Source organism: Hirundo rustica, chromosome 1, assembly GCF_015227805.2.
Source record: "Hirundo rustica isolate bHirRus1 chromosome 1, bHirRus1.pri.v3, whole genome shotgun sequence".
Lineage (NCBI taxonomy): Eukaryota > Metazoa > Chordata > Aves > Passeriformes > Hirundinidae > Hirundo > Hirundo rustica.
Genome location: NC_053450.1, coordinates 142,872,647 through 142,898,831, shown reverse-complemented (window position 1 = coordinate 142,898,831; position 26,185 = coordinate 142,872,647). Strand labels below are relative to the sequence as shown.

General features: G+C 36.4%; 1 protein-coding gene across 1 annotated transcript in view; it reads left to right on the top strand.

Moving 5' to 3' along the window:
- Nucleotides 1-26,185, top strand: part of PARD3 (par-3 family cell polarity regulator) — a 444,448-nt gene that overhangs the window by 217,094 nt on the left and 201,169 nt on the right. Inside the window, 4 exon segments of the mRNA XM_040060657.1 lie at nt 10,882-10,973; nt 13,984-14,067; nt 22,963-23,088; nt 24,456-24,835. Coding sequence (XP_039916591.1) covers nt 10,882-10,973; nt 13,984-14,067; nt 22,963-23,088; nt 24,456-24,835 — 682 coding nt within the window.

Sequence of the window (26,185 nt, the reverse complement as noted above, 5' to 3'; positions counted from 1 at the left end):
GCCCAGAAGGCCGCACATGTCCTGAACTGCATCCAAAGCGCCGTGGGCAGCAGAGAGAGGGAAGTGACTCTGTCCCTGTGCTCTGCTCTGGTGAGATCCCACCTGGAGCACGGCATCAGCGCTGGAGCCTCCCGTCATAAGAAAGACACAGACCTGATGGGGCAAGTCCAGAGGAGGCCGTGGAGATGACCAGAACTGGAGCATGTCTGCTTGAGGACAGGCCAAGAGAGTTGGGGCTGTTCAGCCTGGAGAAGAGAAAGCTCTGGGGAAACCTTATAGGTCCTCCTTGTACTTAAAGGGGGCTTACAGCAAAGCTGGAGAGGGACTTTGTAAAAAGGCATGTAGTATAGGAGAAGGGGGGAATTACTTCAAACTGAAAGATGTTAGGTTAGATACTAGAAGGAAATTCTTTACTGTCAGAGTGGTGAGGCGCTGGAACATCCAGAGAAGTGCATGCCCCATCCCTGGAAGTGCTCAGGGCCAGGCTGGATGGGCAGTGAAAGGTGATCTAGTGAAAGGTGTTCCATGGCAGGGGGTTTTAAGTAGATGAAATTAAAAGACCATTTCAGACAAAACCATTCCATGATTTTTGTGGCTCTTTGGGCAAAACTAACAGGGGGATTATTAGCAACACAAAAACAAAAGCTTTGAAAGTTACATTTTCTAAAGGAGACAGAACTCAAAGAATATGTCCTAAGTTTAAACTCCCACTAATGTACAGACTTTTGCCTTATCGGAAAACAGATACTTTAATAATATTTTTTTAAAAAGCCAAGTCTTCAGTGAGCTTTCTGATGTAATTTCTGAACAGTCCTGAGCCATGCTGAGAAAAATGTCCAGAATTGAATTTTGTTATTAAGATGCCTGTGTGAATAAAATGATGTTTTGTGTGACGGGGAGCAGAGTGCTCTACTTTTACCTTGGTTCTGAATTGACTCTTACGTTTAGTGCTCCAGGGGATTGAACTGTTCTGTACTTGGCTGAAGCTAGCAAAATCCTTGCATCCTGATACAGATCTGCAAAATCAAGCAACAAGGGACCATTTCAGATTAAAAAAGAAAAAAAAAATGAATAAGGATAAAAGAGCTATGAGACCTGTTTGAAAATTGCCTAATGACAAATTCAGGTTGCTAAATAAGAAATGCTTTTTGTATCTTAAAAAAAAAAAAAAAATCCTCAGAAGGATGAAAATCACGGTCTTTGAAGAGGTGAGGTGAATAATAATATATTCAGGAGTGTTACAGGGAAAATGTGAAGTGATTGATACAGAATTGTCTTCTTTCCTTTGTCTCAATATCAAGGGGAAACTATGTGACTTATCTATAATGCATCTCTGCTGAAGTCTTTTAGATCTCTAAATTTACAGGTGGAGGCATGCACACTTGGTTTTCTGCAGGGAAAGTGTGTCCCAATTTCATGTTTCCATTGTCTTTCTTTTTGGCCTTCAAAAATCACACACGACTTAATGACTTTTTTTTTTTCCTGGTGTCTATATACAGAATGAACTAACTTGTCAGATTAAAGGAAAAGTATTTAAAATTCTGTTGCTCCACATTAGTTACAAGCAGGTGAATTCAGTGTGGATCTATTTATAGGAGAACTAATGGATGTGCCTAACTTGACCTACTTTAGACTACTCAACAGAAAAAAACAAACACAGTGTAGTTGTAGCACTGCTATGTAATCTGGTTTTTTCCTACCTTGAGAACAAAGTAATGTCTTTGTTGTTGTGGCCTTCTAAATACATGTGTCTATTTAGAAGCATATCTATCTATATCTATATATATATTGTTTCCTGGATGCCATAATAACAATCCATGTTAGGAGTATATTGTGTTTTTTTTTAAAAAAATTCCATAAACATCAACATCTCTATATCAAATGAATGTTTCTGGTAGTGAAATCCCAGAACTGTATTACCTGGCATTGTGGAGTTGGAAGAACTCAAGTTATAAAGGAAAATAAGACTTCATTTTGTAAAAGTCACCCCTGTTGTGAAAAAATTCAAGTGAAGCACCTTCACCAAAGCAGGGCAGTTTCTTCTCTGAGTTAGCAAGGGGTGATCTATAGGAGCAGTGTGGGTATCACTTACCACTGTGAAAAGGAAAATAAATCTTATATGAAGGCATCAACCAGAGTGTGTTTGTTACATGCCAAGTGCTTCACTTATGTTGGTTCACCATGTGGGGGTGTCTCTGGAATTGAGGTAATTCCTGCATTATGCAAGGTAGATGATAACCAGGCCTGGCCTTTGGGCTGAACTTTGCAGGGGAATTCGATTATACATTGACCTATAATTGTAGCCTTGTTTCAAGTAAAGCTGACAACTATTTCCTTTTAAGATACCTCCCATGATTCTGACATCTAAGTAAGACTTTGAATCTGTATTTAATGTGAACCCTAATATTTGTTTTACACTGGCAGATCTTGGTGGTCTACATGTCAGTCTGTGAATCATATGAGTATAAAGAGTATAGAATTTCAGAGATTTGAACACGGAAATATTTTGTAGATAAGCCTTATTTAAAACAAACAAAGAGTAGACTTACACCTGTGAAACAGATATGTTTTGAATCCTGAGGAAAAACAGAGAGTGGAATAAAGACTGTAACTAGGCAGTTAGACAAGATGAACCCATTTTTAAGGCAACAATCAATTTGAGGTAATTTGTTATAGTTGTACTTGGGTCTATGAGAGAGTTACTTCTCTTTGTAATACAATGGACACGTCTATAATTTGTTATTGATCGGATCTTCCGAAAGCTCTTTGGATCCTTCACTTAATATTAAAAGTGTGACAATCCATGCTTTATGTATTTCAAATATGTAGCACGTGAGAGGTAAGTGCTTTATTGTTGCATCTAATCTTTTGCTTGATTTTATCATTACATTTGGTTTTAAAGATTAATTTTAGTGGGCTCCCCAGCAGGCAGCACTATAAGGGCTGGGAAACCTTGTCTGATCCTGCCAAATTTTTCTGGCTATTCTTGTTAGCTGTGGTTGGTTTTACTCATAGGTTGCTCTGTAAGTGAACTGTCTGACAAATTCATTATGTGATGAAATGCCTTGAGTTTTGTAGTTCTTCATATACTTGGTGTTTAATAAGGTGTTTAAAAAATAGATTGTGCACTGCAGGTGTTACTAGGTGCTAAGAAAAGGAAGAGATGAAGCACATCTGGTGTCTTTGAGCAAGAAGCATTTTGTGGCTTAGCATCCTAAGCTGCTGCTGAGACATTTGAGATCCATTTTAATATTTCTGCTTTTCAAAGTGTCACATCCAAGAATCCTATATTTCCTTTGCAAACATGTAATATTATCCCCAACACATTAATAATGAAATGTACTTTTGAGTGATTTTTGCCATTATCATGTAGCAAGTCAGTGCAGGAAATTAGAAAGGACCTAATATTGCCTTCATTTTAAGTCTGTCTTTACTATAATAAATATACGATCAAGGTGTTTTTAACAGTTCAATTTGGCAACACTTTACCTAATTGCCAGTGAATAGAAACTTAGGGCACTATTTTGTCATCATTATATTATTTTGTAATGTGCTGTGAATGTTAAAGCGGTGCATATTATATGTGGACTTAGAGCTGTTGCAAAATGACCGCAGAAATAGTTTTGTGTTCCAGTAATACTTGAGTCTTCTTTAAAATGTCTCCTAAATATGATCTGGTGGGAACAGCTACATATTTTTACTATCTACTTGATACTTGCCATCTGTAGAGGAGCCTAGATGTATGGATTTGTTCTGGTAGCTATCGCTTTGCAGCACATCCCCTCGCTCTGCCTCCCACCCTGGACTGTCAGTGGTCCTAGAGAAGTCGTTGAAACAATCCAGAGTGGGATGACCTCAGTCTGGGGAAAACAAACCCTGTAGCTTTCAAACAGCAAATACAGACTGTGATTACAGATTACAATGCGCATGGTGAAATGTTTGAGAATCGGTGGTGCTTTAGACATTACTAATGGGCTTTTTTCTGTCAGATCCCATTTGGTGCTGTTTTCCTTGTATGGGATTGCCAAGTTGCATGGGTGTTTGCAATTTTTGGCTAATAATTTTTTCCCTTTTCCTCAATATTCTTTTCTCTGCTGGTAGGCAGAGACTATTCATATGCATGAATTTAAGAAGCATGTTTGATCAATAACAAAAAACCCTTTTGACTTTTAATGCACTTCTTGCTGTATGTTGATAACCTACCAATGTTAGGGCATACCCAAGAGTTTCTTTACTGTAAAGAAGCAGAAGCAACAAAATGTCTCATGTTAAATTCACTAGCAGGAAAACCTTTTGCCTAACCTACCAAAGCTCTTAAAAGGCGCTTGTACTTTTTGGTGCTGTCTGCAATGCCTACTGCAAAAAGAATTAACTGCAGCATAATCTCGTAAAAATCTTTTTTAGTGGAGGCTCTGCTACATGGCCAAGCAGTATTTGTGTTGTGCTCCTGCCACCAGCCTGGCATGCTGTGTGATAGAGGTGTGTGCCACCAAATCATTACAGAACATATGTGTGGCATTTCAGTGATGCCTCACTGGTTGTTGAGCCCCTAAAGGCCACAGACTTCAGTGAAGCTCTGAATTGATGCACGCTAAAATATAACTGGGATGCCATAGGACTTCCTCAGCTGTTATTAGTATTGCCAGGTTTTTAATATGTGTATTAAGAAGTCATTATGAATGAAAAAATGCTTGTTATTCAAAATTGAATGAATTGTCACGTATGTTTGCCAGAGGAAGGTTGCATCAAATTATATTCATTGGCTCTCTGGTGTTCTGCTTTTTGGACAATAGGAAATCAAACTCATCTCTCTTTAAATCTGTAAAAACATTTCCTTTTAAGGCACTTCAGAACAGAAATAGTGCCATCCTGAAGCCAACCAGGCTTAAGGCTCAGCTTGATCAGTTTAATAAATGGGAAATAAGAGATGATTGCCTGTGATAGCAGGGAATGAATTTGATATTCATCAGAGACCTGAGAAATCCCTTCCATTCTGCACTCCTCTATGTCTATATGATACCTATTCACTGAGCAAGGCAAATTTCATTTTAGAGTAGTGAGGCATATAAAAACGATGTGAATATTGTCATTTCCAGTTGCAGGGTGACCATCCTGCAGAAGCACGTGAGTAACATAAGGATTATTGAGATGTAAAGTGAATATTAACTTGTATGCATGTGTATATATATTATATATATATATATACATGTAAGATTAAGTAATTTTTTGCAAGCTTTTTTATTGTGTTTAAGTGGATGATGATTTAATGTAAGGTTTCTCTCTCCCTGGGTTACTGATAATAGCAGTGCACCAAGTACAGGGCTGTTGTGAATTACACAAAGCTCTCACCTAATTATTTGTGCATATATATGTATGTTCAAGAGGGAGCATAGCCTATTTTTTGTATTCAATATTTTTTGGGTTTTCCCCATGCTGTCTTTGTAACTGCTGTTCAGATTTGATTGAAAATTGCCATTCTCTGGAGATTTGGCCGGTTAATCAAAAAGTGAGAACATTAGCACAAAAGCCTGATGCTGCTGTATTTGTGCTAGTTAAGACACAGGAAAATAGGTCCCTTAGGAGCTGTTTCCCATCAAGTGTGATCATACAGAGAGAGAGAGAACCTACTTTATGTTGCAAGAACCAAACAAACATTTATGAAGCACAGCTGCCAGGAGACTAATAGCGAATATGTCTCTTCTTCCATAATCATTACAGAGAAGTGCAAGAGACTGAAAGGGGAGATATGAAGGGAAGGGTGTATTTTAATAGCAAAAGCTTTATTTTATTTGTGCTTTGGCTGAGGAAAAAAATACTGTCAGGAGCTGGTAATTCTTGATAATCTGTCTCTTTCTGCAGTAAAATCTAAAGCACCTGTTGGATCGTTTCAGTTCAGTATTTACAGGACTTACACTCACTAGGCTAAAATTGAAAAAAATTAAATGGTAGAAAACAAACAACCCAGTGCTGATGCTCCCTGGGGAAGTGAATCTCACTGTGATGCTCACTGAGGTGACGCTGTCTCCAGCCAGTCCTCAGGCCACAGAGCCACTGATGAGGGACTGAGCTGACTGAATACCATACTCATATATGGTATTAATACAAGATACAGAAATAACATTATCCCAGCTTATCAGCATTACATCAGCTCAATAATATCTGAATTTTAAATCGGCCACATTCTTGAAGGAGAAAATAGCAGGAATTTCAAAATGCCAAGGGAAAAAAAGTTCTCTCTTTTCTTTTCATTTCATTGAAGTCTGGGCGTTGCAAGACTTCCGGAAAAGTCTGGCTTCTTGCATACTGTCAGATCAGCAGGTAAACAGCTTTATATCCCTGCAAGTCGTCCTTTCATCATTTTAAAATATGCAAACAGTATTGACATCGTATTTCCTTTGGATGAGTGTGATAAAAGCAATAATTCCTAAGAAAAATCACTTACAAAAGTTATTTTGTGAAGATGATTACTACAGCAATAGTGACATATCAATGCTTTCCTAATCATTATGGCTCATCTTCCCAGCTTCTTAAGGAGTTGGGAAAATGCACAAAAACTGTAAAGGAGGCCTAGACAGAGCTCTCTATCTTGCCCTTGTGCAGATGCATTTCAGTGTATCTAAATCTGTTTCCAAAATATTTTTTTTTGTCTTGGAGCACATATACTGCAGTCAGCTGTGCTGTGTTGATGGTTGGACTTGATGTTCTTAGAGAATTCTTCCAGCTGAAATGATTGAATGCACAAGGTAGTTTCTGTTTATGTTTTAGGGGTACTGGTGGTCAGCAGAGCAGACCTTGCCAAGGAGTGCTCGAGTAATTTGAAAGCAGAGTTTGCTCTCTTTCATACAGGCATTATCACTAAAATATCACTTTCTACACAATAATGAATTAATTGTTATACCCTGCTGAACTGAAAAAAGACCCACCAAACCACCCAAGCCAAACATCTTTACTTCCGTTTTTCTTCCCCAGTCACTGGTAGAATGGAGATATTGCTCTTAAGTTTGAGAGATGGAGTTAAGTGTTCTACTAGGTTTATACATATATAAGATAGATTTATACATATATTAGAATGATTTATACATAACCGTTGCAGGCCTTCCGAGCCCATTTCCCATTGTGTCTGCCTGAAGCAGATTGTGCTCCTCACTTTCTCAGAGCAGGCACCTAAAATCAAAGGCTGCACAGGTGAAACATGTAGGAATTTAATATTCAGACTCCATGTCTGCTATTGATTTTTCTTCAGAGAATTGTCAGAAGACAAGGGAATGTGAAGTTCTGCTTCTGTTTCGAGTAGTTCATGAGAAGTGTATGGAACAGCAGAGATGAGTGGGAAAGTGCTTCTCTGAAGATGAAGTTGTGGATTAATTGGAGGCGGGAGCTGATGTTTTGGTAATGGACAATAAAATTTCCAGTAAGACAAGGAAAGCATGGCTGGTTTTGAGCTTGGAAATTACACTAGGCAGATTTAATTCAGAAATTTTCTGAGAAAAGGTAATTAAAAGAACTGTTTGGGTTCCTATATATTGTATAAGGTTCTGTTGGCAAAAGTACTGCTGACATTCCTTAACTCTGCAGATTTTGTGATCCTAAGTGGTGACACAGAGACAGTCTTCAAAAATAAAAACCCAATTTGCAACTTTTCATATATATTTCATTAACACTGTGCAGGTGAACTGTGAAATGGACCTTTTTATTGGTAGAACTTTTAGCACTAATAGTCCATTTTGAGCAGTTAAGATAATTTTTCAGTTTTTGAGTCATTAGTTTTATTACAGAACTTAGAAAAATAATGATTTCTTTTTATTTTTCAAACAGTGGGGAATTTTACACTGAGCACATCAAGATATGGAGAAGTATGTTGGAAGACATGCTTTAAATTTTCCTCTGTGCTGTTAAGATGAAAGGATCATTTAATTACTCATTTCAATTTTGGAAAAAAAATACATTCTGTCCTTAGTAGCTGTACATTTAAAACTGTATCTTTTAATATAGAGAAAAAAAACCTTACACTTTTGGGAGCTTGCTCAAATCAGGTGTTTCTGAGAAATATCTGCAGTAGTATCCATGTGGGTTCACAGAAACTTTCTTGCTCTGTTAAATGTCCTTTTCCTTGTTTACCTCATCCAGGTCGAATTTGCCTTTCAGAAGAAAACCGCTTTCCAAATGAAGAAATAATTGCTCGATGTAAAGATTTTCACAGCTAGTTAGTTACTTTTCATAGTAAATCAGAATTTTAAGTCAAATCCCTCTGCAGGTGTCCAATTTTTCTCTCCGTTCACTTCAATGTAAATCAAAATCTGTGTTATTTTGAGAAGAAAAGAGAGTCTGATTACTGTAATATTAAAGATTTTTAAAAGGGTACATCATACATCTGTTGATCATGGCAGAAGTGCTTTCATTAGGATTATGGTTCCTCCTCTAAGCACCTATTTATGGGCACATGCTTGTTTCTGATGCAGATCTGTCTGCTGTCCAGGAAAAGCCAGACAGAGGCGTGTGGGAGCTGCTGTTTCTTAATTGCTTGGATAACTGACAGTCAGTGTGGTTCCAAAACTTGCTGTGTTTATGATTCTCGAAACAAAAGGCACAAAATGTAGATGTGATGGTGCCAGATAGCATCTGTTTTACATAGCTTTTGATTTGCAGTTTCTGATTTGTTATACCCCAGCTTTGAAAGGTGCATAGAGGCAGGAGGCAGCTAAATTGGATGTTTCCTTTGACCTGGCTGCGCCCGAGGTCAGGCAGAAGGATGTTCCTCTCCTCGGCAGGAAAAACCTCTGAACCACCAGGTGGGACAGAAAGAAAGGAAGCAGAATGTCCCGTAAGTGGAGAGGCCTAGGTATGGTGGGAACAAGAGCAAAGATGCTCTCAGGGCTGGGAAGGGTGGAAAGAAGGGTTTGTACAGGGATTTAGCTCCAGCACTGTGCAGGGGGCTGTGTCCCAGGAAGGCACTGAAGGCAGGTGTATCAAGAGCAAGCCCAAAGGACTCAATGCTACAAACACTGAGTGGGGCAAGGGGAGCTTTGTTTTTGAACTTAAAGTGGTCAAGAGAAAAGCTTTTGGGGCTCAAAAGTGATGAAGTGTAGGATCCAAGTGTTACTAAATGAATGATGCTTATTACATTGCACATATATAGATCTCTACTAAAATGACACAATGTAAAGCCAGACATTCATTTTTTGACAGAGGCATATCTACAAATAGGACGTTATTTCAATCTCTTCTTCCACATATATATATGTGTGTGTGTGTATGTATATGTGTATATACTTCTTACATGTTTGCTTGGAAAAACCACACATGAAAAATTGCCAAAGCCCATAGTATTAACAAAGTGGTGTTCATCTGTGATGACCTTTTGTCATAAGTGAGATTCAAAATTTGGTTTCATCAGCAACTCTGATGAAAAAGAGTTTCCCTTAGGCTATTAATAGCTTCAGTGCAGTAAAAATACATAGTTTTCTACAACCAGCAGTGTCCCTAACTTCAAACCAGGAAACCCATGGCAACAGTGATATGCAAGATGCTGTATGAAACAAAGTGTGGAATGCCTCTTTTCAGTATGAATCAACTCCAGATTATCTGATTTTCCTTTATAAACCTTTTTGCATGTAACTTTAGAATCGGCATGGAGATTTGAATATTCATTTAACTTTATGCAGTTGTACATATAGAACTTCAACTGAAATCAGTAAACATACAGTTCTAGGCAGGTTCAAGATGTTGGTTAAACTTTGAGATGCGTTACTTGCCTTGTGCCTAACAGAGAAATGATGAGGAGGTGCATATTAACACCTCTTAAGACACAGGATCATCAATCTTCCAAGCAGCTTGGGCTCACAAAGTGTGCTGCTTTCCAGGATGCACAAGGCATATCCATAGTCCATGGAAGCCTGATGCACCCAGCCTCCTGCTTTTGCAGATTCTCTGTGGAAATCTCAATTGGACATTACCAAATGTCTCTGCTCTGCCTGTCTCTTCAGTTCTTTAATACTTTAAGTCTGACTCTGTATGCTAAACCCATAATCTACCATGTATTATTTCCCTGACCTGATGGCTCTAGCTCTAGAGTCTGTCTGTGTTTGTAACCTGCTGTTCACACTCTGTAATATTTTCTGTTTGATTACATGGGTATTTAAAAGTATAAGCTTCCAATAATTAACATTCACGTAAGGGTGGGTTTAGATCTTCTTACTGGAAGTCCTTGAATTACCGTGATCTAAACTTGGAAGTACAACATTCACAACTTTGACATTAAAGTTATACGTTTAGTGAATAATGTATGTACTTTTTGAAAAGTGAAATTAAAAATAAAATCAATTGGTTAGCATTAGAGTCTCACGTAGCTCATTGATGTCAGCCTTCTCTGGCAAGCTATTAGTAAAGGCCATGATAAAATGTTTAAAAAACTCTTGGTACTTCATGGAATTACAAAAGCTGCATTTTCTTATACTGCTGTTAGGTCTTTGCAAATGAGGCTCAGCGATCTGCCTTGTGTGCTCAGTCAAGCCCCCAATAATGTGCCTGGGAGGAGTTTCCCTAAACACTGTTAACCATCAGCTGATTTTGTGCTTTTGCTTGTCAACCTTTTAAATATATGCTGACTATGATAGCTTCTGTAGCATGACTTTTATAACTCTAGAAAAACTATGATATAACACTGGCCAAACTATAAATATCATTGCAAAAATGCATAAAGTGACAAAAACCAATTTAGAACACTCAGACAGAAAAGGAAAGATTTTTGTAGTTGTGGAAGCACAGCATTTCCACTGCACATGTGGTAACCCCAATAATCTGAGAATAGTAAAATGTCAGTAAAATGAGGTAATAAAATTAAATGTGGGTTTAAATTTTTTTTTTTTTTTTTTTTTAATCTAGGATGAAGATCGAACAGAGGAGGACAACAGCAGAGTTGAGCCTGTTGGACATGCAGACACTGGTTTGGAGAATGCTGCCAATTTTTCCCTGGAGTAAGTTACTGGCAGAACATATTGTTTTAACAAGTCTTAAGACTGAACACAGACTAGGGAAGTACTCAGAATAATATGAGTGATACTGGTCTTAAAAAAGTGGGGCAGTCTTTTTTAGGTCATGTGTCATTTTGGTTTTAAAACATGGACCTTTTTAAAACAGATTTTAAACGCGTTAAAAAGCTTGTGTTAAAGATGAGCATCGGACATTTATAAGGGCTGATGCTACCGTAGATTTTGTGCCTCAAAAAAGATGTTTATTTGATGGAACTTTGAAAACTTGACAGAAGGAATAGGGTCAGTGGTAGTACAAATAGATCAACAGGCAAGAATTTCAAAGGGGAAAATCTTAATTCCAATCACTAGTTCACAGTCTCTAGGAAGGTGTGTCAGGGCCACAAGTTGTACAGTCAAAAACCTCATACTTAGGGAATGGTTCAAAACTGGTGTTTCATTAGCGCCACCTGATTTAGAAATACAATCACTGAATGATACTTTATGTCATCCAGAGATACAGCAAACTTGACCTTTTGCATTTCATTGGAAAGAAATGATCCATAGCTTGTTATGGAATTGATGAGAAAATATCCCTTCAAACCCTAAATTAAACCTTTTAAATTTATTAACTTAAATTTTAAATAAAATTAAATCTTTTGCTCCTGTTGTTTTTGAATTAAATTATGAATTAGGGACAGAGGATTTAAATGTTAGATAAAGATCATGGTGACATCTATTACGGAGTAGGATATGCATTTTACTTAGTTCCATTTACAAAATCTGTTACATTGTAAATTCCAAATGCTGTTTCCTAAATAGAATTTGCTTCTGTCAAATCTAATGCTTCCTGGTGTTGCTTTTAAGTAACTTATTGACTTCTCATCATATGCTACTTCATTTATGTTTTGTTTTGATCTCATACTCCTTTGCATGTTTGAAGCAGTTGGCCCAAACTTCTGAGAAAATCAGGAAGCCAGATTGAAAGAATATCTCTTAGGAAGTGATCATTTCCTCTTGTTTTCTGTTTTACAGAATTTAACATTTGAATTTGGAATAGAATTTTATTTTTTTTTTAAAGAGAAAGTGTAAGAAAAATGAGTGCAAAGATGTTAAATGTGCATTTTGAACAAATGAAAAATTACTGACTCAAGCACTAGAACAAGCTTAGTGGTGTAAGATGGATATGGAAAATAAGTGTTTTGTTTTTGTGGTTTTTTTTTTTTTTTTTTTTTTTTTAATTTAAACTGTGTTTCCACTAACGAACCAGTTCCAGGTGCATCACACAGATTCTCACTTGTTCTCTCTCTTAACCCTTAATTTTCTTCTAAGCTAATAGCAAAGTCAGAAAAAGTTGATCATAGAGAATCACAGACCTACCAATAGCAAACAATGTCTTTTAAAGAGTTCCTTTTGGAGATTGGAGGAGTTGCTTGAATCCTGAGAGCTGCCTTGCCCACTAGTTAATGAAAACTTAGCCTTGAAATACAGTGAGAAGGAAATGAAGTCAGCCCATACAGAAACTGAACATGGAACAGTATGAAATGCTGCATTGATCTCAGTCTTAAAACATTGGTCCGTGTCTGAAGAATAAAGCGCTTTTGACTGAAGTCTCTCAGGTCTCCCGTTGTCGCACTGCGTTCTTGAGCTAACAGTGCCAATAAGGATAGGGACCTTCCATTCATGTTGTTTAAAAATCAAGGTAAAAATTCAGACACCAATTGAGGCATATAGCAAATGTAAAAGTGACCTTAAAAATATATTTAAACAATTTAATGTAAGAGAAATGTAAAACTGTAACCCAGGATTTGTGTTGACTTCCCAACCATATGTGGTCTGGTTATTCTCAAATTATAGATTAAGAGCTGCAAGATTTCATCATGGGCCACCATATGATCAAGAGCTTACCGAAGGAAATAGAAAATATTTTACTGATATCACAGGGCATTTGTCTTGTTCTTTGCTCCATTTCAAGATTAAATTTTATTTGTATTCTTATGAGGAGCAAGCTTTTCAGTGATCTGTGTGTGTACATATCTAGTGCCAGGAAATATGGAAAAAGTATGTAATACAAGAGAGAGGCATAAGCTGCAGATTTAGATTGTGGCTTCTGTTCAGATCTCTCACTTCCAGTTTTACTGAGAGGTTTGGCCTTTGTGTATTATTTTCTCATTTGTGTATTTATAGCTCTTTATGGTTCGTGGGCTATATTCCACCTTTCCAGATTTGGGCATGTTTCAAACGCATTAATAGATTTAGTCTAAATCTATTTCTACAATTTTTGCATGTCTCTTTCTGAACCTGTATTTTCTTCTTCTGCTTTTTTCCTCACTACAGCAAAAATTGTAATTGAAAACTAGATGCATGGTTGCTTCAGGGGACGTCTGGTTGGTTTTGAATGTTACAGTTAAATCTTACTTTGGAAACTTTTGCTTAGTAAGGACATGCAGGAATCTTCCAGTAAAAGAAATGGAATTACAGTAAAATAGATTAACGTGTTTTAAAACTGGAAGGATTTAGCCAATTAAAAATTTAATAATTCTCATTTGATTATGAGGTAGTTATGGGAAAGCTAATGTTAAAATTTAGCATCGACTCTAAGATAAAAAAGTAAATCATGCTGGTGCTATGATGAGCTTTTAGGTTTCTGAGGAAAAACTGTGTGTGGCATTTAAGGTATTTCTGCTCATAGTTCAGTTTAACTTTAGAATAAGAAAGAAATAAAGCAATATGCATGCAGTGATGATGATGATGATGAGACCTATTTTTATGTATTCAGCTAAATTTTAAAAAACAATTCTTTGATTTCTCTTGGTTCTATTAATTGAACTATTTTTGACGATTGATCTCCTTTCATGCCGTCAGATTAATCTTCAGGTACGTAGTATTCAACAATGCTTTCATCACCATGACTTGGTTTCTGGAATGGTTTTGTTTTTCTGTGTATGTTTGTGTGGGGTTTTTTGGTTCCTTCACGGTACATGTTCATATTCCCTCATTCGTCATTGTCTCACAGTGATATGGTAAAGCTCGTCGAAGTCTCCAATGACGGCGGGCCTTTGGGAATCCATGTAGTGCCTTTCAGTGCCCGAGGCGGAAGGTAATGTATCGTGTAGGATTTTCTTTGCGTTGCAGTTTGCTGTGCTTTATCTTGGTTGTGCTAATTTTCGTGCTGTGTGCCTTTGCTCTCTGTAGAACATAGTCTGTTTTTAAAGAGGCAGTCTCGCTGATTAAGAAAGGAAGAAATGCAAGTTCAATGACTCTGTGCTTGGATTGGACCCTGTAGCTCAAAGGCTCTGCTTAGAAGGAGTTAGAATTGGGTGTTGTAATCTCAGGGGAGGCTGAAGGACAAAGACATTTCCTTTTGGACCCCTAAAATTTATAAACTTCTGCCCTAATTCAGGTGGATACTTGCGCAACATTTCCCTGCTGAAATGTGTTGTTTAAAGCCACAAGTTTCCAAATAACAGCAAGAGTCTAAACCAGAGGTATCCTAGAGGCTTTTGCTTGTTAAGAGCAGGGGAGAAAACAATCGTCACACTTTCAAAATGTCATGTTGTCCCATCTCTTGGGGTTAAAATTAAGTAGCAAAACCAGTTGAAACATTCTGGCTTGGGGAAAAGCAAACCTCTTTTACAGGCTGAAACTCCTGAAGGTTGATAGATTACCCCCCCTCCAAAAAAAAAGGTTTTAAAGTAGTTTACATTAAAAAATACGATGTGGGGGATGTTACTAAAAAACAGAATACATAATCTCTGATTCTTACTTTGCTAATCTAGAGTTTTAGAGTTTAGGGTCATGAAGATAATCTCAGGGAAAAAAGCTAAACTTTTGTATTAATTAGTGGTGGATTTGAAACTTTTAAGTACCTTGAAAAATGATACTTTTTCAGCAATACATGCAAATTTTATTTTGGTGCTGCATATTCTAAGTATACACTGTATTTTCTCTCTTTAAGGAAAAGGGGGAACAAATATATATATATATCTATTTTAAAAATAATCCTTGCACGTGAAAAGGGATGTTATGTTCTCGTGTCTGTTGTCCCAGTAGCGATTTCAGTCTTATAATTAAAAACTAACAAAATAACTAACTAACTTGCTATACAAGTGTATCTCTCAAATATTCACATGCTATTTTCAGAAATACAAGAGTATTTTAGGTGTTTTTTCCTTCTATACCAAATATCTTCATGGGATTTTAAACACAGTATAAGAGCTTTATTTGCAGTTGTTCCTTAAAACCCAATGCCTTCATAGTCATACTGCCATGTACTATGAGAAAATGTAATTTGTTTTACTTTAAAGCTACTTTTTCCGGGGACTACAAGTATTAAGGACAAACTTCTGTTAAGTGGTGAATTCTTCTCTTCCTAATCTGAAATTCAGTAAATTCAGTGTGGCAATGGAAAGGGCACGAGTGAACAGTACTTCAAACATAACTCAGAAGTAAATCCGATAGAGTTAGAAATGGTTGAAATATTCACAGTTATCTGGGATTTTGACAGTGTGAAGGCCAAGGAAAAGACCGGTTTAAGTATGTCAACTGCCTACTAAGTACTTGTTTAATAGAACTGATGTTAAAATATATATTTTGACATTTTGAATAAGAATTTTAACTTGAGTAAAATTCGCTTCCAGCCTGTTAATGTGGTTGTCAAGTCTGAGGCAAAGCTTAAACTGTTCATACATGAGACTGTGTTAAAGAAAAAAAGCCATAAACATAGAAATAAAATATATATCTTTTAAAAACACAATGTAACTATGTCATGCAAAATTATGTGATAAAGTTTTACTACAGGAAAACCAATTCTAAATATAGATATTTCAAATCAGGACATACTGGAAAAGCAAATTGTGTGACAAGGGAAATAGTTTTTATATTAAAATGTATCCTCTTCTTCTTGATAATACTAGAACTCACTCCATTGAAAAATGGACCATACATGTAATTGCTGAGTTTTTTCAACCCTCCACAAAATAATCTGCTGAAGAGGGGGGACGCTTGGTGCCATCTCTTGAAAGTGTAGTGTAGCAGAGTTGGGGAGGATCTAGAATATTTCCAGAAGTTTTCTGCCATGTGCTGTGTGTTCTAATGAAGGAAAAACAGAGTTCATTGCTTGGGATTGATTCTAAGCTCTTGTGTTGTGCTGCTGCTTTACTGTCTGCATACCCACGCTCTGCATGCTTTCAGGTAGGATAAACATATTTTTTCCAGCTGCCTCCACTGTGGACAGGGAAAGGAACACACCCAGGTTCAGGTTTGAAGCAATTGGTGAGGATTTGGTCAATTATTTTTCCCCCCTCCTGGTTTCCCCACTTCTTTTGAGCAGATAAGATATTTCTTCTTTTGCTAGATTCAAAGGGAGAGCAGATGCATGGTAGGGATCTTCTGCTTCCTACTTACTTCTCACTGTAGCACATGGCTGCTCTTTGTTCCTCCCCTGGCTGCAAAAAATAATTCTCCCTGCTACAGTCAACCTACAAGTCCCTGCTTAAAATAACTTGAGCAGGGGATTTGCTTTGTAGAAACCTAATTATAGAAAACCAAACACAGGTCTGAGTAAATACTTTGAGGGATGTCCAAATAGAAAAGATATCCTGTGTCATATAGGTTAGTCCTGTGTCCCATAGTTGTTTTGTGTTTGCTTGCTGTTCAATTCTAGTTATGCTGTGTTTTCAATTACTTTTCTTTTAGTTCCTTTCTTTTGCTTTTGTAGATGTAACTCGATAAGCAATGGTTATTAAATCAATAACTTGAAAAAGTGTAAAAACATACTTTGCATTTTACCTTTTTTCCCCCTATGCAAAAAGCAAGAGCCTTATCCCACCAAAAAATTCACACCAGAAAATCCCTCCCTAAGGAAACACTCCAAAACTCAAAAAATTATGTGCCATAACTCTGTTCTCTACTTCTATTGAGAAAATATTTGACTTTTTCATGGTCTTTTGAGGGTTTGGAATAAAAATCTTTTGAGTACTGGCTTTTGATCTTGAGCAAAATCTGTAAAGGTCTCTGCCTCATCTATATAGATGCTACAAATTATTTCTGTTCCCAGTAAAACTGAGAGGTTTTTTTTTTAATGAAATAAACTGTATTTCTCTGGGAAAAATACTATTGATTTGTAAAGACATGGTGAAACTTTGTTCTGTGTATGTGTTTCCTTGTTATCCTTCTGGTTTTGCCTCTAGAAATGTAGTAGTCTTTTATTGGCCTATTTGATCATATGATTTTGTTAACAGATTTTGTTCACCTTATCTAAAGGGAGGAGGGTATACATATTCATCACCTTATGGTTGTGCATTTTTTAAGGATAAAAGTTTTGTTTACAAACCTGCTGGCTCATTTTTGCAATGGCATAGATGCAGTGCTGAGCAGAAAAGGAGGCATGAAAATGAAAATAGAATGAAGGAAGAAAAGAAGGCAAAGTGTTCAGATAAGAGTAGAAAAAAAGAGAAAATGAGTGAGAGAAAAATATGAAAAGAAAGAAAATCCTAGCTCTGTGCGAAATTGCCATACCACCAATCCTTCCTTCTTATTAGGTGCTCAGGGACAGGAGCAAACAGTCCCTTAAAGATCTCATTTGAGCAGCCTGGATGATGTGGTGTGTTATGTTGATGTTTAAGTGGGGATGCACCAAGTTCTCTGCAAGCCCAGCAGTAATTATAGTGTAATATGCCATTATATAGCTTCTTCTACTTCTGAAATCTTCTGAAGCTCTCTACCCAAGCTGCTCTTCTGAAATCCTGCCATGTCTTTCTTTGGAAAGAGATTCAATTGACACAAGGAATATATGAGATGACATCAGAAATCTCTCTGAATAATGATATGGAAGTCATAGTCCCAAGAGTGCTCTGAAGTCTACTTAGTAAAGCGGAACCAAAAAGGATTTTGTTATCTATCTAAAACACCCACAATGAGCATCTGCTAATAAGTATGAGACATGTTACTTTGATACAGACAGGTATGCACAGCTCTGCCAGCTTTTCTTCCTGTTGAAGTATGCCACAAAATCCATGATTAACGTGCATCTAAAACCTGCAGCTAAAATGTTTTTTGTTATATATTCTAAATGTCTTAAAACATTAGGAATTCTCAAAAGAAAGGAAAAAAAGAGAGGATTTTTGTCAGTTTAAATGACAAATTTAACAGGTTTTGTTAAAAAGAGAGAAAAACCTCAAATGAAGGTGGGCATTTAAACATACACAAACCCTAATTACCCTTACTAGAAATCTAGAAATTTGAATTTTTTTGTACTCTATTTTTTTTTTCCTTTTATTGTTATAGAGTTCATAAATTCATGTCATGCGTCACTGTAAAAATTTTAGTCTTGCACTCATGGTACAAAGAAAACTAAAGCAATATCAATTGGCCATTGTCTATACTGAGAGTGTAATATTGCCTTCAAGGTGCCCCTCTAATGATCATACTGTCTTTGATCAAGTAGGAAGTCCATGCTGTCTGCTCTCCATTTATTCTTCTTCTGCATTTCCAGCCTTTTAAGTCTTAAGGGTAGCCATGGCTTTCAAAAACACGTGTATGGGGAAGAAAAATCTCTGTGGAGTGAATGTACTATTTCCTCAGTCTTGTATCTGAATTCAAACTGTCTGATCTCAGCCTTTAAGAGGTTTTATAAGCATAATTTGAACTATTACTCAAGCTAAAAAGCTGAGGAGTGGTTACCAAAGATTGGGAATTGGTTCTGGACTTCAGGCATGAAATTTAAATACATCCACAGCAGTGCCGTGATGCCAATATTGGGTAAAGGAGTTTATGTGCAATTTAGCATTGAGTAGCCACAATAATTTAACAATATAACAAACAAGCCAATTTGCCTACTCTGACCTCTGAATTTAGGAATTTTATACTGTGTTTATGTTCTTGTAGAACTTTTCAGGGATTTTTCATAGCATGAAACCACTGCACATCAGCTTTTCATTCAATCCTTATTTTTGTACCTTAATCTAGTTTTTGCCTTTTCATGTTAGTGACTCTACATAAACATTTAAATTGGCTATTTTCTGTTCTGTCTGATTTGATTACACTACAGTTAGCTTGCAGGTAAACAGATAAATAACTTCAATGTGTACATACAATGGGCCATGATGGCCAAATCATACTCTAGATGCTCAATGTCAGTTTTTATTTTTACTTTCACTGTCAGTTTTTATTAAGATAAATTATCATCATTTCCATACATCTGGATGGCATGTGGAGAGTTTGCATTTCACGAACTGCCCCAACTAAGTCAGGCAATTTTGATGTCAATTAAAAATTCGCTGCTTATTTCTGGTTTTATCATTGGTTGTAATTTATACTGAGAACTGAAATGTTAACACATGTAGCTGAGTTTATTTTAATAGTATAATTAGAGTAATGAACCTTGTGGAAATACAGTGGTGCAAATGCTAATATAATCTCAGCTGCTTACATTCCCAATTAGGTATTTAAAACAAAGATTGAGCTCTGTGCTTTGGCAGTTTCCCGTCTGTTTCCGTGTCAGCTAATGTTAGTATAAAACTGCACAGGTACCATATTTCTATTTATAATTACTGTTTCAACAGGATTATAGACTTGCAGAGTGTTTTGAATAGGTTTACCTGATATTTAATCTCATTCTTGAAAAAGTTGGAGTTCAAAAGATTTGTGATGGAAGAATTTACATTAGAAACTATGTTGACTTACTTTACCTGGACAAAATTAAGCAAGTTCAAATATACCCATACATTTGTATGCTACAAGGTCGTATTTTAAAAAAAAGAAAAGAAAAAAAAAAGTATATACTGGCTTTGGTACTTTATACCAGATGAGTTTAGATGGTTTCAAAATTTATATCTTCCTGATATAGGAAATGTAATACTGAAGCTGTAGTAAAGCTCCACTTCACAGGATTAGTGATGATGACATATGGCAGGGAAAAAATACCATTTGTTTTTAGGTTACTGTATATTTGCAATGTCAGGTCTACTCTGTTTGTCTCCAGTTGCTGCAACAACAAACATGAATTTCCACAAAGTCTTTCTTAGAGTCAGATTCTTAATCTAACCATAATATGCTGAATAAATGCTGTAGGAAGCTGGTATGCTTTTGTTAATTTTTGAAGCACATAAATTTTCCGTAGTTCTAATTTTCTCTGCTACACAAACCCTCATTTGGGAAATAGTTTCTGGAATTGTGTCTAAAGGGATCTTTTGTGCCATGTGTTTATGTAAAAAATTAAATAAATTAAAAGGCACTGTGAGGAGCCTGGTTTCAGGTTTGACTCAGTCTGTTCATCCAGCCTTGAATTTGCTCTCAGTGACTTTAGCTTTATATGCTTTGGTTTAACCTAGCTCTACCATTTGTTAAAAAGCAAAATCCTCATGAGCACCATATGCCAAGTTAGAGATGAGCAGTCTTGCATTAGCAGAACTTGTACCTTTTGTTTAATGAGATTATTTACAACTTTGACTCATAGTTTATCTGTTACATTATTCTACCATAGTTTAGGATTAGTAATATTTTTACAGATTTGAGAGCCTAAGTGGAATAAATTTAAGAAATGTCAAACCATGTGTAAAGGTGCATCTTGCATTAATAATTTGATATAAATTCAGAATGTGAGGCAGTAGAAAACAACATTTCAAGAAAAATGCTATGTCAAAACTATTGATAGAGCAACTATTTTGTAATCATAAGTACATGGAGACATTGGGATGAAATAACCACATTATTTTGTATCACGTATTGTCATTGTATTAACTTAGGTTGTTGTACCTTGTGCAGATATGGTTGTGATTTTTTGATATTTTTTATATTTGACCATATAAACCAAACACTTGTTGCTGCTATGTATGCTCTTGAGCAAGCATTGCATCCTCATCCAAATTCTGAATTGTCTTTGGACCCTGCAGAGGACTGCACCTGCATCAAAGAGTTGTTGAGCATCAAGTGAAAGAAAAGGAAGAATAGACACAACTCCTTCATTTCCCACTCAAGTATTTTATTGGTTTTCCCTTAAATGTATTATTCCCTGTTCTATATTTGCTTTGCCTATCTTTTCCCCATTTAGAGTTATGCTCTTCAGTAGCTTCACTTTGTGGCTCAAAGATAATCTCCCCAAAAGACATTCATCAACTTGCAAGTGAAGACACAAATTTGTTTTCTAACACATCAGTTTTCTACGTGTCAAAACTATAATTCTGATAATTTAGTGCAGTCGTACAAGTATTTTTCCTTTTTACTATTAATATAACTGTTAGTTTGGTTCTTCATGCAGCTATCAAACCAGCTCTCATTTCTTTATAATTATTTATCAGTTTTAAAAATCTGAGACTGCCTTCAACATTTTTTTTTTCGTGACCATAAGGAAAAAAGGGATTGAATCAATATTTTAAAGTTTGTTTTATTTCCTGTGACTACATAACCTAATAATGATTAGAAAATTGTAGTACAGTAAATGGAGCACAACATGATCATTAGGTTAGTGTGCCACTGTTGTGGACTTGTAGAGTTTTTTGTCATGCAAATGTCTGACTCAAGCTTCATTTGATGATTTGTGTTGTCAGAATGCTTTATGTTGTTTTTCTCCTCACGGTCTGTTTACATTGTTGAGATCCTTTCAACATCATATCTTAATGTCTCTAGGTGGTTCCAAAATGGAAATACTACTAGGATCATTTCTCCTACTCCTCCATCTGCCTTGGAGGAGAAAATGTATGACTGTTCTGTTAAAAAAAAAAAAGTATTATTTTCTTATGCTGGCAATAAATTGGTAAATTTAGATTTTGAAGTGGAAGAAATAAGTTAATTTTGCTTTTCTGACCCTTTTGATGAAGTGTTCAAGTGCGTAGGTAACTTTGGAGCACATGAGGAGTTCTGTTAAGCACCATTGACTCCTCATTTACTTTGAGGTATTATGTGTGAATGGAAGTGCTGTGATCACGAAAAGGTTTTTGCTTAAAAGATGTGTGGTCTTGCAATTCCTGCTGATTTGGACCAAGTATTTTTCACGCCATGCCTTGAAATGAATTCTGAAAAAAGTAATGCTGTTGACTGGAGTGATGTGAGTTTGACCCACTGATACATTCTGTGGGATTTCACTGTAAAGCTGATCTTTGTTAACAAAAAATAATAAAAATCAAGGGCATTGTCGATGCAAGAATAATCCTGACGATTGTGTTCTCCTTCAGGTAGAGAGTTCAGGTATAGAAACATCACTTACTTTTCATAATATCCTGCCAGTACCTCAGAAGTCCATTCTTCAGGATCATTTTTCATAATTTCAGGTTGAATATTTGTTTACCTTTTCTCTCTAAAAATGTCCTTAAGATGATACTGTGAGTAAGCACAAAACAGAGGGGAGTAACTCATTGCACAGAGGCTATCAAATGGAAATTGTCTTCAGTTAATTAATTTAAGATAAGACTCTGAATTTAAAAAGGGCATTTACATTTTTAATTTCCTCTTTTTTGTTTTATTAAAAAATGTTAAGATTTAAAAATAAAAGCATTTGGTTCACATGAAATTACTGAATTCTCTATCCATCCCCTCATTACAGGCTACTTTTTACATGAGATGACCCCACGTTTCACTTGAACAGAAGGAGTAGTGAAGACTGTGGCATTCTCTGCTAATTCAGAAATTCAATTTTTAAGTTGAACCTATTCAACCTCAGTTAACTAGCAGAAAAGATGTCTTGTCAGATGTGTGGTGGTTCTTGGAGTTTATGCTACACAGAAATCTTTGCCTTTTTCAAGAATGAATGTGTTGTCATCCCACAGCCTGTTCATTCTTATTCCTGACATGTTTGATTCGCCTAGGCTTTTTGTTTTATGGAAAAGGGATAATAAATCAGGTAATTCTTGAAGTTATTTGAAACTGTGCTATCCTACTTCAAGGTAAAGATGGTTTAAAATATAGTTTCTGTAATGATTGTGATAAAATAAGAAATCAACAGGATTTTCTATGTTGCAAATTATTCAGATAGTAATAATTTGTAATCTTAATGTTCCAGAACGCTGGGGCTGTTGGTGAAGCGGTTGGAGAAGGGTGGAAAAGCTGAACAAGAAAACCTTTTCCGTGAGAATGATTGTATTGTCAGGATTAATGATGGAGACCTGCGGAACAGGAGATTTGAACAGTAAGTGTTCTTACCACATGTTACATTGCATTATTTGATCTTCAATACTCCACCTTGGAATAATTTTAATTGGGAATAATTATAATAATTGAAGAAGGTAAGAAAAAAGCCTCTAAACTTTCTTTTCTAATATAGAAAAGACACACTTAGGGATATTATTGGATTTTATATAGCCAGACTAAAAATAATCAGGATAATTATTGTCATTGCAGTATATGTAATTCTCCTTTGATTGTTTTTATACATGATAGATTTATTTCTTCTTATACTGATAATCTGTTTTTCATGAAATTCCCCAGTGACTTTTACACTTCCAATGCACCATGTTCAATATAAAATGGACAACTTGAAGACTTTAACATTTTGAAAATTTGTGGTTTCTTGATTGTGTGAGAACTAAAGGTGCTGTATATCCAGAAACTTCCTGGAAAAGTTTGAGAGCTAAATATTTGCTTAGTAGTTGTCTGGACTTGGTAAAATCTCAAAATTAATCAGAAGGACTTTTAAGAGGGAAATCAGATTGCAGTTCACATTCAGGTTAAGAGAGAGAACAGTAGAAACGAGGTATGCAGGTAATGAGTGACTTCATGGATGATAATATTGATCTGAAATCCATAACACACTGAGAGCCAAATATCATTTGTTCTGATCTCTTATATTTAATATATATTTGAAATGTGGTTTTAATTTCTTTGACTCTAACCTGAATTTAAACATAATCCTGTACCATATCAACAGTTGAAAGCAGCTTTTCTCTGCTTGTTCTAAGATTCTGAATCACAGTTTTTGAAGTTTGTGAAGAGACTTTGTATACTTTGGATTGTGACCTTGAGTCCAGTGTCTGTATAGGATTGAGCATTTTTTTCCTATTTCTTCATGCTGTATTCTGACAGAATACTACTGGCTGAACAAAATTGAAGTGTAAGTTAGACTAGTTGCAAGAATGCATATAATCAGAAAATTGTGGATTACATAGTCTTTTTATAATTAGTAATAATTCTGTTGTCACTGTGGTAACAGTTACCGCAATTATTGCAATTATCAAGGTTCAAAACAAAGGGACATTGCAGTCCTGCTATAGAACTGTCAGCATTTCAAGACTAGGGTTGAAATTTTTGCTTTTCTGAATCTGGTATTTGCTACATTAGTCATTAAGCATATTTAACCATAGTGTTGCCCTGAAGCAGTAAACCTTAGCAAGAAGCAGACCAAATAGGCTCATGAACAGATTCAAGTTTTATGGTTTATGCTTGAGTGCAATGTGTCTGTCAGCTCGTGTCTCTTAATTAACATTAGCAATTATGCTTATAATGTGTCGTAGTCTGCCAGTCCTAATTTGCTAATTTTCTGTTCCTTTTAAAACCTAGAGCCCAGCATATGTTTCGCCAGGCCATGCGTACGCCGTTCATTTGGTTCCACGTGGTCCCCGCGGCGAATAGGGAGCAGTACGAACAGTTGTCCCAGAGCGAGAACATGTACTACTCCAGCCGCTTCAGCCCCGATTCCCAGTATGCTGATGGGAAAAGTATGAACAATTCTGCACTTCACACGTTACAAAGAATGTCTAGAGCGGGCAACCACTCTGATCAGACAGACTCCTACTCGCAGCTACCTCATAGTGTGAATTCATCAGGGAAGCCACCCTCCGGCCTGGTACCATCACCTCAGAAAGTTCTCACCTCCGCCGCAAACAGTGGCTATAACACCAAAAAGATAGGAAAGAGGCTCAATATACAGCTAAGGAAAGGTAAGGCACCGGTGTGCTCCTCGTACAGCGGGAGATGTGCCTGTAGGGTGTGTACGCATGCCCAGTGCCACCGTCCTGGGCAGGAGGGCTGGCAGGAGCACGGGGGTGCAATGGGGTTCATTTTTGAAGCCAAGGCGCTGAGCTGTCCCTGAGAGCAGGCCAGGACACCCACCCTGCATTCAGTGTGTGCAGCGTGCTTGCAAAAGGCCATTTTAAAGAGTGCTTTAACATTTTTCTCTGTTTCTCAGCTAATAACGTAGTGCAGCAAATGCCTCAAATTCTGTTGGCCAAGACCCAGGGAGTGGTGAACTATTTAAAATAAACAGCTAAGCTAAAATGGCTCACGTTCTGTACTTCACAGTTATGACTTTTCAAACTGAGTTTTGGCTTTAGATTTTAAGAGTGTTTGGATCCAGTTGGTAAATTGGACATTCTAATTTCCAGCTGAAGCTTTTGGGTTTTTTTTTTTCCATTGAGATGTTAAAACCTTTAGTTGAGATGTAATGTGATATTTCCTGTCTTGGCCCTTATGCTAATATAATTTGAATGGGGGTGAGAGACGCTGTTTAAAGTAGTGTGTGCTTATCTCAACATCTGCGTTATGTGTGCACGTGTAGATGCATTGGTACATCCGTGAAATTTTTATGATGTGAGAAAATTTGGTATTTTTTTGTAGTTAATGTGTAGATGCTTTTAGGATTGTTTGAAGTATAATAAAATGACATTTGGATGCTGGTATTCTTAGCTGTTGGGAAATGATTCTTTTAAAGGATTATACATGCTGTAAGCTTTATGGTGTTCAAATGAGCATGTTTAAGATTAGCTATAATTCGGTCTCTAGCAACAATAGTATTTACATTACACAGCAGAACGTTTACCCCTATGACAGTATTCTCCATGAACTTGGGGAACATTCCCCTTAAGATACTCTATGTACTTAATGTTAACAATATTTAATAATTAATCATTTTATTGAAAGACATTGGAGACAGTGCATTGAATGGTAGAGATTTTCACAGGTACCAGGCTACTTGTCACATTATCATTATGCTTTTCTTTCTATGAACTTTGCATGAACCACCAGATTGCTTCTTTCTGGTTGCTGAATTTTAAGCTCTACAAACTTGGATGACATAAGGTTGAGTTGACAGTTTGCTTCTGTTGTTGATGCTCCTTCAAGAATTTCTCTAGGCCATCAGCTCAGATCAGCCTACTTGGAAAAACTTGCTGTTATTGGTTGAGTAAGGAACCAGTGTGCTTATAAATATGCTCTCAGTAACTACAGTGATTTTTTACCTGGCTTTTTTGTGTCTGTGGAAGTCTTTAGAAATATTACTTGGGCAGTACATA